General features: G+C 43.3%; 1 protein-coding gene across 1 annotated transcript in view; it reads left to right on the plus strand.

The window, feature by feature from the left end:
• The window catches only part of SLC9A9 (solute carrier family 9 member A9), a 325,848-nt gene that overhangs the window by 240,335 nt on the left and 69,680 nt on the right, over positions 1–15,833 (plus strand). The window contains exon 14 of the mRNA XM_073359753.1: positions 11,342–11,421. Within this exon, the coding sequence (XP_073215854.1) occupies positions 11,342–11,421 (80 nt within the window). The remainder of the gene's footprint in view (positions 1–11,341; positions 11,422–15,833) is intronic.

Genomic DNA, 15,833 nt, shown 5'->3' on the forward strand with positions numbered 1-15,833 from the left:
GCTATAAATGAAGAATGTGCAAGTACAAAATATGTGAAGCTCCTACTATTTTGTAACTCTTTATTGAGAGGACAAGTATGTACTGTACATTTTTCAGTTTCACCGGGGCACCAGAATAACTTTATCTGATACTGGGTTTTAAGGAATGCATTACAAATAAATATTGACATGATGAAATATTAGTAAAACAATAGTGGAATTGCTACTATGGTAAATTCAAAGCTTGAATTAGCTATCAGCTGCATTTATGAAAACAAAAGATTTCAGAACAATGCTCAGTTCCCTGGATTAAACAAAGAAACTTTGCATGATTGAAATTCTCAACTCTGGCATCAGGGAAGGTCAGGTTGCTGACAATATACGTAGTCATTTTTAACATGAACATTTGAACATACATTCTGGTTAAAAACTATAGGCCACTAGAGACCAAGGAGGCTATTTGAGAAACTGCATGTGCTTATCTGTCACCCCATTGTCCCTGCCTTTTTCCGTGTTCATCTGAAAATGTTTAAAGTACAGCATTATGTGCTGTCCCAACCCTAGTCAAGTTCCCCTGCTGGACTTTCACTAGGCTGCCAGGTTTGGACCCATACACTGTGTGCTTCTGAGCTCCCCAGGAACTGAGTGGCTCCAGGCACTTTTGTCCCTTACTTTGGCTGCTCAGCTCACTCCCTGAGCAGAGACCCTCCTTGGAAGTGGGACCTCCTGGTCCCTCGGCTCCAAGACCAGTGCTGAACCCTCCAAGACTCCCCAGTAGTTTAAACGCAACCTTCCCAGAATGTCACCTTTGTGGTCACTCTGGGTTATAGTTTACCCCTTCAGAGATACAAGATAGTAGAAGCAAATAGACATATTTTGCAGAGGAATTTCTAAAACAAAACATGCTTTCCCCAAAGACAGCACATGAGGAAGCATTCCCCCTTCTTTCTTTCCTTGAACTTCTCTGCTTCTGTTTTTTAAAGGCCTGCACTAAGGGTATGTCTACACTATGGAATAAGGTCGAATTTATAGAAGTCGTTTTTTTAGAAATCGGTTTTATATATTCAAGTGTGTGTGTCCCCACAGAAAATGCTCTAAGTGCATTAAGAGAATTAACTCAGCGGAGTGCTTCCACAGTATACGTAGTCATTTTTAACATGAACATTTGAACATACATTCTGGTTAAAAACTATAGGCCACTAGAGACCAAGGAGGCTAGAGTCGACTTCCGGAGCGTTGCACTGTGGGTAGCTATCCCACAGTTCCCGCAGTCTCCGCCACCCATTGGAATTCTGGGTTGAGATCCCAATGCCTGATGGGGCTAAAACATTGTTGCGGGTGGTTCTGGGTACATATCGGCAGGCCCCCGTTCCCTCCCTCCCTCCGTGAAAGCAAGGGCAGACAATCGTTTCACGCCTTTTTTCCTGAGTTACCAGTGCAGACGCCATACCACGGCAAGCATGGAGCCCGCTCAGGTAGCTGTCACCGTATGTCTCCTGGGTGCTGGCAGACACGGTACTGCATTGCTACACAGTAGCAGCAACCCATTGCCTTCTGGCAGCAGACGGTGCAATACGACTGGTAGCCGTCATCGTCGTGTCCGAGGTGCTCCTGGCCACGTCGGCTGGGAGCGCCTGGGCAGACATGGGCGCAGGGACTAAATTTGGAGTGACTTGACCAGGTCATTTTCTTTAGTCCTGCAGTCAGTCCTATTGAACTGTCTTATGGTGAGCAGGCAGGCGATACGGATTGCTAGCAGTCCGATTGCACCATCTTCTGCCGAGCAGCCATGAGATGTGGATGGCATGCAGTCCTTCAGCACCATCTGCTGCCAGCCAAAGATGTAAAAGATAGATGGAGTGGATCAAAACAAGAAATAGACCACATTTGTTTTGTATTCATTTGCCTCCTCCCCCGTCTAGGGGACTCATTCCTCTAGGTCACACTGCAGTCACTCACAGGGAAGGTGCAGTGAGGTAAATCTAGCCATGTATCAATCAGAGGCCAGGCTAACCTCCTTGTTCCAATAAGAACAATAACTTAGGTGCACCATTTCTTATTGGAACCCTCTGTGAAGTCCTGCCTGAAATACTCCTTGATGTAAAGCCACCCCCTTTGTTGATTTTAGCTCCCTGAAGCCAACCCTGTAAGCCGTGTCCTCAGTTGCCCCTCCCTCCGTCAGAGCAACTGCAGACAATCGTTCCGCGCCTTTTTTCTGTGCGGACGCCATACCAAGGCAAGCATGGAGGCCGCTCAGCTCACTTTGGCAATTAGGAGCACATTAAACACCACACGCATTATCCAGCAGTATATGCAGCACCAGAACCTGGCAAAGCGATACCGGGTGAGGAGGCAACGTCAGCGCGGTCACGTGAGTGATCAGGACATGGACACAGATTTCTCTGAAAGCATGGGCCCTGACAATGCATGCATCATGGTGCTAATGGGGCAGGTTCATGCTGTGGAACGCCGATTCTGGGCTCGGGAAACAAGCACAGACTGGTGGGACCACACAGTGTTGCAGGTCTGGGACAATTCCCAGTGGCTGCGAAACTTTCGCATGCGTAAGGGCACTTTCATGGAACTTTGTGACTTGCTTTCCCCTGCCCTGAAGCCCATGAATACCAAGATGAGAGCAGCCCTCACAGTTGAGAAGTGAGTGGCGATAGCCCTGTGGAAGCTTGCAACGCCAGACAGCTACCGGTCAGTTGGGAATCAATTTGGAGTGGGCAAATCTACTGTTGGGGCTGCTGTGATGCAAGTAGCCCACGCAATCAAAGATCTGCTGATATCAAGGGTAGTGACCCTGGGAAATGTGCAGGTCATAGTGGATGGTTTTGCTGCAATGGGATTACCTAACTGTGGTGGGGCTATAGATGGAACCCATATCCCTATCTTGGCACCGGAGCACCAAGCCGGCGAGTACATAAACCGCAAGGGGTACTTTTCAATAGTGCTGCAAGCTCTGGTGGATCACAAGGGACGTTTCACCAACATCAACATGGGATGGCCGGGAAAGGTACATGATGCTCGCATCTTCAGGAACTCTGGTCTGTTTCAAAAGCTGCAGGAAGGGACTTTATTCCCAGACCAGAAAAAAACTGTTGGGGATGTTGAAATGCCTATATGTATCCTTGGGGACCCAGCCTACCCCTTAATGCCATGACACAAGCAGCCTGGACAGGAGTCAGGAGCTGTTCAACTACAGGCTGAGCAAGTGCAGAATGGTGGTAGAATGTGCATTTGGACGTTTAAAGGCGCGCTGGCGCAGTTTACTGACTCACTTAGACCTCAACGAAACCAATATTCCCACTGTTATTACTGCTTACTGTGTGCTCCACAATATCTGTGAGAGTAAGGGGGAGACGTTTATGGCGGGGTGGGAGGTTGAGGCAAATCGCCTGGCTGCTGGTTATGCGCAGCCAGACACCAGGGCGGTTAGAAGAGCACAGGAGGGCGCGGTACGCATCAGAGAAGCTTTGAAAACCAGTTTCATAACTGGCCAGGCTACGGTGTGAAAGTTCTGTTTGTTTCTCCTTGATGAAACCCGCCGCCCCTTGGTTCACTCTACTTCCCTGTAAGCTAACCACCCTCCCCTCCTCCCTTCAATCACCGCTTGCAGAGGCAATAAAGTCATTGTTGCTTCACATTCATGCATTCTTTATTCATTCATCACACAAATAGGGGGATGACTACCAAGGTAGCCCAGGAGGGGTGGTGGAGGAGGGAAGGAAAATGCCACACAGCACTTTAAAAGTTTACAACTTTAAAATTTATTGAATGCCAGCCTTCTGTTTTTTGGGCAATCCTCTGTGGCGGAGTGGCTGGTTGGCCGGTGGCCCCCCCACCGCGTTCTTGGGCGTCTGGGTGTGGAGGCTATGGAACTTGGGGAGGAGGGCGGTTGGTTACATAGGGGCTGTAGTGGCGGTCTGTGCTCCATCTGCCTTTGCTGCAGCTCAGCCATACACTGGAGCATACTGGTTTGATCCTCCAGCAGCCTCAGCATTGAATCCTGCCTCCTCTCATCACGCTGCCGCCACATTTGAGCTTCAGCCCTGTCTTCAGCCCGCCACTTATTCTCTTCAGCCCGCCACCTCTCCTCCCGGTCATTTTGTGCTTTCCTGCACTCTGACATTATTTGCCTCCACACATTCGTCTGTGCTCTATCAGTGCGGGAGGACAGCATGAGCTCAGAGAACATTTCATCTCAAGTGCATTTTTTTTTCTTTCTAATCTTCACTAGCCCGTGGGAAGGAGAAGATCCTGTGATCATTGAAACACATGCAGCTGGTGGAGAAAAAAAAAGGGACAGCGGTATTTAAAAAGACACATTTTATAAAACAGTGGCTACACTCTTTCAGGCTAAACCTTGCTGTTAACATTACATACATAGCACATGTGCTTTCGTTACAAGGTCGCATTTTGCCTCCCCACACCGCGTGGCTACCCCCTCAACCCTCCCCCTCCCCATGGCTAACAGCGGGGAACATTTCTGTTTAGCCACAGGCAAACAGCCCAGCAGGAACGGGTTCCTCTGAGTGTCCCCTGAAGAAAAGCACCCTATTTCAACCAGGTGACCATGAATTATATCTCACTCTCCTGAGAATAACACAGAGAGATAAAGAACGGATGTTGTTTGAACGCCAGCAAACATACACTGCAATGCTTTGTTGTACAATGATTCCCGAGTACGTGTTACTGGCCTGGAGTGGTAAAGTGTCCTACCATGGAGGACGCAATAAGGCTGCCCTCCCCAGAAACCTTTTGCAAAGGCTTTGGGAGTACATCCAGGAGAGCCGCGAATGCCAGGGCAAAGTAATCCTTTCACATGCTTGCTTTTAAACCATGTATAGTATTTTAAAAGGTACACTCACCGGAGGTCCCTTCTCCGCCTGCTGGGTCCAGGAAGCAGCCTTGGGTGGGTTCAGGGGGTACTGGCTCCAGGTCCAGGGTGAGAAACAGTCCCTGGCTGTCGGGAAAACCGGTTTCTCCGCTTGCTTGCTGTGAGCTATCTACAACCTCATCATCATCATCATCTTCTTCGTCCCCAAAACCTGCTTCCGTGTTGCCTCCATCTCCATTGAAGGAGTCAAACAACACGGCTGGGGTAGTGGTGGCTGAACCCCCTAAAATGGCATGCAGCTCATCATAGAAGTGGCATGTTTGGGGCTCTGACCCGGAGCGGCCGTTCGCCTCTCTGGTTTTCTGGTAGGCTTGCCTCAGCTCCTTCAGTTTCACGCGGCACTGCTTCGGGTCCCTGTTATGGCCTCTGTCCTTCATGCCCTGGGAGATTTTGACAAAGGTTTTGGCATTTCGAAAACTGGAACGGAGTTCTGATAACACAGATTCCTCTCCCCAAACAGAGATCAGATCCCGTACCTCCCGTTCGGTCCATGCTGGAGCTCTTTTGCGATTCTGGGACTCCATCATGGTCACCTCTGCTGATGAGCTCTGCATGGTCACCTGCAGCTTGCCATGCTGGCCAAACATGAAATGAGATTCAAAAGTTCGCGGTTCTTTTCCTGTCTACCTGGCCAGTGCATCTGAATTGAGAGTGCTGTCCAGAGCGGTCACAATGGAGCACTCTGGGATAGCTCCCGGAGGCCAATACTGTCGAATTGTGTCCACAGTACCCCAAATTCGAGCCGGCAAGGCCGATTTAAGCGCTAATCCACTTGTCAGGGGTGGAGTAAGGAAATCGATTTTAAGAGCCCTTTAAGTCGAAATAAAGGGCTTCATCGTGTGGACGGGTGCAGGTTTACATCGATTTAATGCTGCTAAATTCGACCTAAAGTCCTAGTGTAGACCAGGGCTAAGACTTCTGTCTCTTTGCTCCCCTTCTGGAGATTTTTCACTCTCCTCTCCTCTCCTCTTGAAATCTGGTTTTACCTACATTGCAGCTACAGTAACAATATAGACAGCAGTATCTTTTCCAGTTTATGGCACTCTAAGACATACTGATTAACATCAGAGATTATATTGCATTGTACAATATAAACATTATTTCACCTTAAATGTGTTTTTTTTTCCAGGGGGCTAGGGGTGGTGAAAATATGCTTGCACTAGACATCAGTAGATAGGACTTCTAATTTTCTTCCTTTTTCTGTGAAAAATGAGAAATACATATTTGTGAATAACAATAAGGCACCCACTGACCCAAACTGTGTTCTGTTAATTAACACCTAGTTCTATTGACAAAACTCAGCAGCACAAGAGGGTAGGTCTGAATAAATATAACACATTCCACCCCCAATCATGTCTAAATCAGCATACTTTATTGTAAAATATTTTTACCTAGCAAAGTAGTCTTGTTGCTCTGATTTCCTTTTTAAATGTTTACTATTTTCATTTCTCTAACATGTTAACTGTAGCTCTTATATTAATTTTTATTAATACAGTTCTTTATTTCATTGTGTGTTTCTTCTCTTTTTAATTTAGTACTATGGACTGTTCACCTTTTCTTTCAGATTGTTTCTTTAAAGTTTTCTCTTTTCCTTCATCTTTATCTTTTCTTTTCCTCTATTGTTTTAGATAATTCATTTTCTTTCTCTTTATTTTTCTCTCACACAATAGATATGAGTTTTTTATTTTTATTTTAATCTATCTTCTGTATGAACTTTCAGTTTTCTTCATATATGTGCTATTCTCTCTTTCATACTACAGAATTTTTTTTTAATTTTTATTTTTTGGCCATATCTTATACTTAAATAACTACGTTCACCTGAAAGAACCTTAAAGCATTATTCAGTTGTATAGGACATGTCACAGCATGAAGCTCAGGGATGGGAAGTGGCACTCATGCACACACAATTTTTGGCTAAGGAGATTGGCACAAACAAACCTCATGCTATTGTGAAAAGTGTTTTGTGATCCTTAATGTCCAAGAAGAGCAGATAGGACCTTGGTTTTTAAGTGTTCAGCTGAACAAGACGCAGAGTTCATTGGGCAGAATCCATTTTATCTAATTCAAAAGGATGAAGGGCTGGCACAGTCACCACTGAGATTTAAACCTTTGACTCAGGTTTTCCAAACCAGAGGGGATTTCATACCTGACTGTTTCATTTACTGCTTTAGCGAGGGAGACATGATGGAATAGTCCAAGAAGCACAGTCACAATAAGGGCCAAGTTATGTCTGGAACCTTCCCATTTGTGTCCTTCTCAGCTGTAGTCCCTGTTCTCATCTGAGAAGCAATGGACTGCTCTCTGTCTCTACTAGTAGGATCTAGTTACTCCAACAGAGCTGGGGGAAGAGCAGGGGCATGTCCCCATCCCCCCTCTCCATCAAACACCTGAGATAACAGACTAATGACACAGACAATGTTAGAGAAGGTGTTTGGATAACAGTATCTTGTGTCATCAGCCTGTTATCTAACACACTTTATTGTCAATCTCAGGTGTTATCAAACTTTTTTGAGCTTTGCCTGGTTGGTTCTTGTAGCTATCACACAAGATGAGGTGCAGAGAAACCTCTGATTGCATGAGAGAGGAGAGAGAGAAGCTAACTTGTCTTTTGACTAGAGTTACTTTTTTTTCTTTTTTGGCTTTCCCTATGTTGTTGTATTTGTTTGTTTTTCTACAAACTTAATCCTTACAAATACCACCCCCACCCCACACACACACAGTCTGTTGTATACCAGTTTCTCAGTTGGTGTAAATCAGGGTAATTGCATTACCTTCAATAGAGTTACACCAGTTGTGGATCTGGCCTCTTCAGTATGACTGGAGATGGGGACTGGGCTGTGGAAGGATCAAAGCCATGGGCCCATGACTATGCAGACCCAGTGGTCATTCACCCTTCTTTGCACAATGGGATGCAAGTGCTGATGGTGATATTGCAGTTCTTGGGCTTCAGTAGGTGAGCAGCTCTGCAGTGTGGTGGAAATAATTCCAGCCCATCTTCCTGACACAAGATCCCCTGTACAAAGCCCATCTATCTATTCAGCCATGGTACAGCAGACAAGGATTTGGCCCACTGTGGGTTAAACTAAAGCTCTGAGGCAATCTAAAGAGTAAATAGGTAACACTGCTGTACCTTAGCGTTTCTATGTATTACCCACCCTAAATACCAATATGTCTGCAACCTTAACTTCCCCTCCAATTATTTTATTTGTGGTTACTTTCTGGGTTCAGATAAGCACTATGCTCCTCCAAGCTCAGAAACCATGCTGCTAATGATGAGTCTGTCCTGACTCTGGAGAAACATTTTACTATAATCCTACTTCTAGAACAAGCCCATTTTATTGTATCTTCCAGTAGATAGAAGGCATGTTATATCCTGGACGTGGTAGTGGGAAGAGTAATTATTTGCTGAGGATATTAGTGTAGTTATTGGGAAAGACAGACATTACTATTGAACCCAGGACAGTAGGGCACACAAATTTTAGATTCAAGACCACCAGAATCACGGGCTGAGTAGACTTACTGCATTACTGTTGCATGCTGGAGCCACACTAATTAAATATTCCCCAGAGATCACTAGCTTTTCTTAACAGTGATGCATATTTCCCCCTGGGGCAAGAAGAGTGATCCAATTTCTGAAGCTTAAGAAAATCTCATTGTCCATAAGGAGAAAAATAACCCCAAGTTCATCCTGGTCAGATACTCCCTTTGTGGCTTATCACGTTCGCTGTCAGGAGGAGATACAGGAAGCTGTGTTTCAAAATAGCAGCTCTTGGCAGATTGTGTCTATAATCCCCACCTGGACTTCACAGAGCCCTGATCTGTACACCATCCACAATAAGGGTCTCCCCATCAGTTTCTTTTTTACTTCCCTAGTTCTGTCTTTTCTCAGGTGCATTTATCATCAAACCGTCTTGCATAAACAGAACGTACAATAGGTTAGCTCATTTATTTCCACTCATTTATTGATGGGCTTTCATAACTCAGTTCTGAAAGGCCATCAATAATGTGTAGAAATAAATGAATGCAGTCAGTCCACTGCATATCCTACACAATTTGAATATAAACACAAAAAGCTAATTCTGATGACCAGGCGTGAAGGATAAATAGTCATTAAGCTGAGTTGCAAGACCAGTCTGCTACAAAAAAGACAAAGCTTTTTCTTGCAGGTTTTTTTTAACAAGGATCTAATTAATTTCCTCACAAAACCAAGATGGTTGATAAAAGCTTTTATTCAGCTGATTTGTCTCTCCGCTATCCCATTAGGTGCATCTCCACAGAGGCTACACAAAAGAATGTATTTTCTGGAAATATTTTTGGAAGAATGCTGTAGGCGTGTTATAGGTCTCATGGGAAGTTCAAGCAGCTTACTGTATAGCTAGAATAGCTCACTCACTAAACTAAAGTTCAGTAAAAAGAGATGTGTTTAACTGTCTATTATTTCTTTAGCTCCTGGGAAGGAAAGTGTCCTTACACTTTCATTCTTCCTACTAGCCTCTCATGCAGGCCTGCTGGGAAACTGCAAGTGACTTTTTGAAAATAAATAGGTTATTCCTGTGTAGGGGATGGAAGTAATGCCAATTTCAGTTCACAGAAAGAAAAGGAGTACTTGTGGCACCTTAGAGACTAACCAATTTATTTGAGCATGAGCTTTCGTGAGCTACAGCTCACTTCATCGGCTGTAGCTCACGAAAGCTTATGCTCAAATAAATTGGTTAGTCTCTAAGGTGCCACAAGTACTCCTTTTCTTTTTGCGAATACAGACTAACACGGCTGTTACTCTGAAATCAGTTCACAGAGATCCTCTTATTTTTCCATCAGACTGCTGGCATAGTGTGCCCCCCACTGCCACTAGCCAGCCCTGCAGGATAAGCTGTAGGTTCAGACTTTAAACCTGCAGATCCCTGAGGAGCTGCCAGAGGCCAGGAGCATCCACAGCCCCTGCTGCCTCTCCGCCATCCCTTGATGGTATCGTTCCTGCAGGATCTGGGCTACCATGAATTCCCCAGGCCATCATCATTGTCTATGAGACCTCCCTATACCAAAAGAATTTTATGGCATGAGAGGAAGCCACACAAGTTAAAATTGAATCCTTCCACTCAACTCAATGGAGCTGAATCAGCTCCCAGGAATAATATTTGGTCCATGTGCTACAGGTGTAAGTTTATCGTGCTCAATCCTGCAATTCTAGTGTTGACAAAACTACCACTGACCTCATTGGGAGTTTTGCTGATATGAAACCTCGGGAGTCAAACTCAAGCTTCCACCAAAGCTAGAACATCCACATTGCTATTTTTAGTGTGTTCGCTCAAGCCCTGCTGGCGCAAGTCTGTCTACTTGCGTTGAGAGACTTGCTCCCAGCTGCAGAGTAGCCATACCCTATAGGGTATTATCCAAAGCCCAATTAAATCAATGTAAAGATTCCTTTCTGTAGGGTTTGGATCAGGCCTTAGCAGTGGGCAGCCCTATTATTATTAACCTTACCTGCATCATGGTGTGTATAAGGGACAAGAATGTTTGTATTATAGCTTAAAATGGAGAAATAATGAGACCAATTGAACTGAAAAATGCAAAATAAAATTTTCCCATTAAGCATTCCATGTAGAATGAAGCTTTTAAAAAAAATACATACCTCAAACTTAAAGCCAAAGAGGAATAAAATTGTAATGGAGTGTGCTATTTGGAATGCCCATTCCCGTTTCTATTCCCACCCTGTTGTTAATTCTTATGCTATTTTTCACATAACACCCAGAGCGTAACTAATTACCCATCTAGTATATGAGGAGGTTGCAAACATATAATTCCAGACTGGGACCATGATTCTGCAAGCTGTTCTGTAGGAGGCAGACCCCTGTGCCCATGCAGAACCCAGCTGAAGTCAGAATGGTCACAGAATGGGGACCAATGTTTGGAATCAGTGCAGGAAAATACTGAAAACTACCTGTAGTCCCCAGTGGTGGTATAGTTTTTGTGTACATTTTTGTTTGTTTTTCTTATAAAGCAAAGAGGAAAAATAGAAAGGAAACTAGTGTCATAATTATTAGAATATTACGCTCCCTTTGGAATGACCTTTTTGTAAGCCATAAACAAATACCATCTGAACTTGACAGGAGTAAACTGAAATAATCTCACTACAGCAATTTAACAGAAATATCATTTTTATTGATCTCAGAATATAGTGCTTCTCAGCTGCTTAATAAAATTGGAATCGTTAATAAATGTAAATGCTGAATTATTCCACTCGAGTACCAGCACAGCAAAGAGAAATGTGCTGATGATCTAATTTGTCCATGAACAGATTCACATACTGAGATGAAATCTGGGCCAAAGAGGGTTGGGTTTTTTTAATAAAAAAAATGCAGGTAAATATAATTTGGTTTGACAAGTATTTTTAATATCAAAACTTTGTTTTATTTATGTTTCAAAAACTCTTTTGATTTTATATATGTATTTATTTTGCAGAGAGCGACTACTGCAGATAAGAACACAACCAAGGCTGAGAGTGCGTGGCTGTTCAGAATATGGTATGGGTTTGATCATAAGTATCCTTTTATTTTTGTAAACCATGGACATTAGCTTCATTAAGCATTTCCAATGTGATCTGAATCAGAGTCCAAATATCACTCTTTAAAAAAAAAAAGTGAAATGAAATCACAGCCAGTGTAAGGAGAAGAAATAATGAATGGGATTTCAAATACAATATTGAAATATGCAAGTCCAGTTGTAGCATATTCCTAAATGAGGTGATAGGGAGGGAGAGCGAATCAGGATGGGAACACTTGCCCACATCAAAGTTTCATCAATGTATTAAAATAAATTAATCTTGTCTAAATCTGGGATATAAAACGTGTGCAGGAACAAGCCAGTTACAATGTTGTTCCAGCTTGGGAGTCAATTCACTGGTCAGGAAAGTGAGACATTTAAGACCATATGAAGCCTGATTGTGGATGGCCCACATGCAAATGAGCAAGGGCCCATGAAGTCTCCCTTGAGTCTTCCTGCACAAGATCCAGCTACAATCACCGTCCCCTGGGCACAGAAGCTACTGTCTGCTTGTACATCTTGGTTCAATAGCCACGAAAGAGAAGGTGCAGAAGGGATGATGCATTGGCCCTGGTCATACCTCCCCAACAGGCATCCAGAGGTGTATATTCCACACCCCATGTGGTGGGGGAGAGGGACCAGTGGGCACATCCTCTGGGTACTGGGGGGGCTCCCTGAAGCACTGAGCCTTCTGGAGAAACAATGGTTGCTGGTGCACCTGGTGGGGCAGAGCAGGGCCACCTTGCCTCCACACAGGCTGCTTCTAAAAGCCACACTGGAGCCCACAGAGCCAGATTCTCCACAGCCATGTACCTTGTATCCTCACCAACACCTGTGTAAATTGGCTGTAACAGGCTATCATGCTCGTTTCGTATCCGTTTTACATGCACTTTGCACACGTCTCAGTGAGACCTCATGAAGCAAGACAGTGGAGAATCAATGTTACAGAGCAGGTATCAATGCAGTGAAGATAACAGGAGTCATTCTGTTGGCTTCCATGGATACAGGATCAGGCACTAATTTGGCAACACCACCTCAGTGCTGCCTAGCCAAAATCCTGCAGTTCCATCATGCTGCACCATACTGGAGCACAGAGCAACACTCATGCCATAAATTTCTTGTATGTTTTTCTGAGCACAAGCAAACTTGGATGACTTATGAGGAGCGGCTGAGGGAGCTGGGATTGTTTAGTATGCAGAAGAGAAGAATGAGGGGGGATTTGATAGCTGCTTTCAACTACCTGAAAGGGGGTTCCAAAGAGGATGGCTCTAGACTGTTCTCAATGGTAGCAGATGACAGAACGAGGAGTAATGGTCTCAAGTTGCAGGGCGGGAGGGTTAGATTGGATATTAGGAAAAACTTTTTCACTATGAGGGTGGTGAAACACTGGAATGCGTTACCTAGGGAGGTGGTAGAATCTCCTTCCTTAGAGGTTTTTAAGGTCAGGCTTGACAAAGCCCTGGCTGGGATGATTTAACTGGGAATTGGTCCTGCTTCGAGCAGGGGGTTGGACTAGATGACCTTCTGGGGTCCCTTCCAACCCTGATATTCTATGATTCTATGATTCTATGAGAACATATTACAACTGATAAAATGTTACTCCATAGCAATGCAGCTTCTTATTAGAACTCCAGTGACATTATCCCTCAAAAAGTCTTCCAATAGGCAAGACAATTTGGTAAGAAATCTCTTTTGGTAAGAAATATAAATATATGGCCCCTAGTTTATCTATCCAGGCAGTTCTAAGGACCAAGAAGTTAGAATTAAAATGTTTCACTAGAACAGGCTTAAGTTCACAGTTTTATACTTTCCAAGCAGAGTGGAAAATGGCATGCGCAATGCACTACAAAGGGGAAGAATGTGTGTAAAAAATAATACTGAATGCCATCATTGCTTGCTTTAGATATACACTGATCCCACTCCTTCAGAAAGAAGAGCCTGTATATCAGTAGGAAGGGGAGAACCAGGCAGAAAAGGAGATGGTTAAGAAAAAGGGAGAGAGAATGGGAAAAGAAAGGAAAGTGAAGAGGGATGAGTGAACGAGAGAAGGAAAGGAAAATAAAGAGGGAGCTAGGAAGACAAAATAAAGGGGAAATAGGGTAGGGATAGAAGGGGAAGAAAGCAAGAACCAATGTAAAAAGAGCAGAAGATAGACCAAAGGGAAGTAAAGGGTTGGGGAAAGGTGGACTTTAGGAGAAACAAGGACAAGGTCAGTGAAAAAAGGAAGGGAATAGTGGAGAGAAACAGAAGGAAAAAATAGTGGGAGAGGAGAGGGGTTAGCTGAATCTATGATCCAGGTTGCTGTGAAGTGGCAGAGCAAGCCCCTTCACCATTATCTTTTTGGGGATCCCCTGCATAATATAGAAATCCCAAAGGAAGAAACCATGTAGATCTCCAATTCAGGACAATAGCCCTTTCTTCCTGCTCAGTTTAGAAAGTTTGACTTCCAAGGTGTTTTTATTTCAAGAAAACATTAAATTTCTAAGTGATTTTTGAAGAGATTCTCAAAACGAAAGCAAATTTACATCTTAAGTAGCAATCTGTCTTCTAGTCTGGTAATAATCTTTCTCCAGTGTTCTCATTTTCCAATACTGCAGCCCTGCCATTATCCTACAGGTGTATTTTCATTTTAAAAAATATGACTTTTACGCTTTATTTATGCTGAAGACTTATGTTCAAATCCCTATGGAGAAGGATGGTTCAACCCACTAATGTTTGGACTGACAGTTCTGAGCTTTTCTGCAGTGTGAGTCACTATTCTGCTTCTCAAATATGTTCCTATTCCTTAGAGAGTGACAAATTATCCAAGCAAACTTTTCTTCAATATCTGTGTCCTTCTCTTAGCAATGTTATGAAGTTGTGCTGCTGAATTTAAAAGATGAAATTAATACAATTGTCATGTAGTGCAGTATTTATACTTAGTACAGGATTGCACAATAGATTATGATAAAGCCTTCAAAGAAAAGGTGCTGAAAAGTAATCATCTATCTGGTGACACACTTAGGAAGAGTCCATGCCTGTGACATTTCTGTGGCCTAACATTTGCTCTAAGGCACCAACACTGGTAATAACATCCCTAATGTCTGTTTATTTTGTGCAAAGAGGCACAATTGCAGCAATCAAAGGTTGCCTTATTTCTTGCTGTCATTCTAAAAGATTTCCTACATTGACTTGGAGAATGTTTCATTTGCTTTAATTGGCATTGGATCTAGTCCTAGATATCTAAGAAAAATACATCTCTCTCTAACACTAAGATGAAGGAACATTAACATCAGAACAGTGAAAATTAAGAAGAAATAATGTGAGAATCTGGATACTCCCATTGAGTTTTTCATTTCAATGTTGCGGTAAGTACAGAACACGATAAAACATTTGGTATGTTAATGTGGCTAAATGTCTGTCTCTGTGTTCATGTTTTTATAGCTTGGAGTGTATCACCATTTTAAGCTGTAATATAATACTAAAAGCTGATGGGAAAGAAAAGTGTGTGTGGAGGAAATACTAAATATTTCAAGAATATTTATTGAGGTAATAGAATTAATGTCCCAGCACTGTGATGTACACAGTATAGTATGGTTGTTGCAGTTTCCTTCAAGGGCAGCCAGTGTATTTGTATTGAATATAGTGAAATTTAACTAAAAAATAAAAGTGCAAGTGGAATTTTTGATTCTTTCCATTTTGGGTCATTAGCACATGAGGTCTCGGCCCACAGAAAGGTTGGAGTGAAGGTGTTCACTGCACGAGCATACCAGGAAAGGAACTGTGACTCAAGGAACCATCCTTGTCTCTTCTTGCTCCAGGGTGATAGTAATCTCCTGCTATCTTGTACCCACATCAGCTCCCCCACTACCACAGGCTCCACCCATTCCCCACCCCTTCTCAACCACTTGCTTCAGAGAGGTAGTATGCAGGCATTCTGCATCCACTTACTTCAGGTCAGCTTGTGTAGCAGTGAAAGGGACTTCTTTCCCCACTACGGAGGTATATAGTGCAAGTCACAATCTAGCCCAAAGAATGATAACATTTTAGAGTAGTGACTTACAAAGAACCTTCCCCTGTTTTTCAATTACTATTGGGGATACATACAACTTAACCAACCAATTTGGGTTAAACAATCTTGTAGCAGATTCTTTGTCCACTAAAATTTCCTTCTCTTTTTTTGTGTTTGGGTAACTGCCATTTCCCCAACTTAGGTCATTTTGCTCTTGCTATGCCCACAATGGCCCTCACTACCCATTCTGTGGCATCATTCTGAAAGAAGACTACTGGCTTCTCACTGTCTGTAACCCAATACATAATGAGTAGGACACAGTGATGGTGAAGATGAAGGAATGGTTGAGGGGGAAGAATGGAGTATTTTAAAGGGGAAGAAAAGAGAGAGAACATAATACATGTTAATATATTAATACAA

The sequence above is a fragment of the Lepidochelys kempii genome, chromosome 9 (assembly GCF_965140265.1).
Source record: "Lepidochelys kempii isolate rLepKem1 chromosome 9, rLepKem1.hap2, whole genome shotgun sequence".
Taxonomy (NCBI): Eukaryota; Metazoa; Chordata; order Testudines; family Cheloniidae; genus Lepidochelys; species Lepidochelys kempii.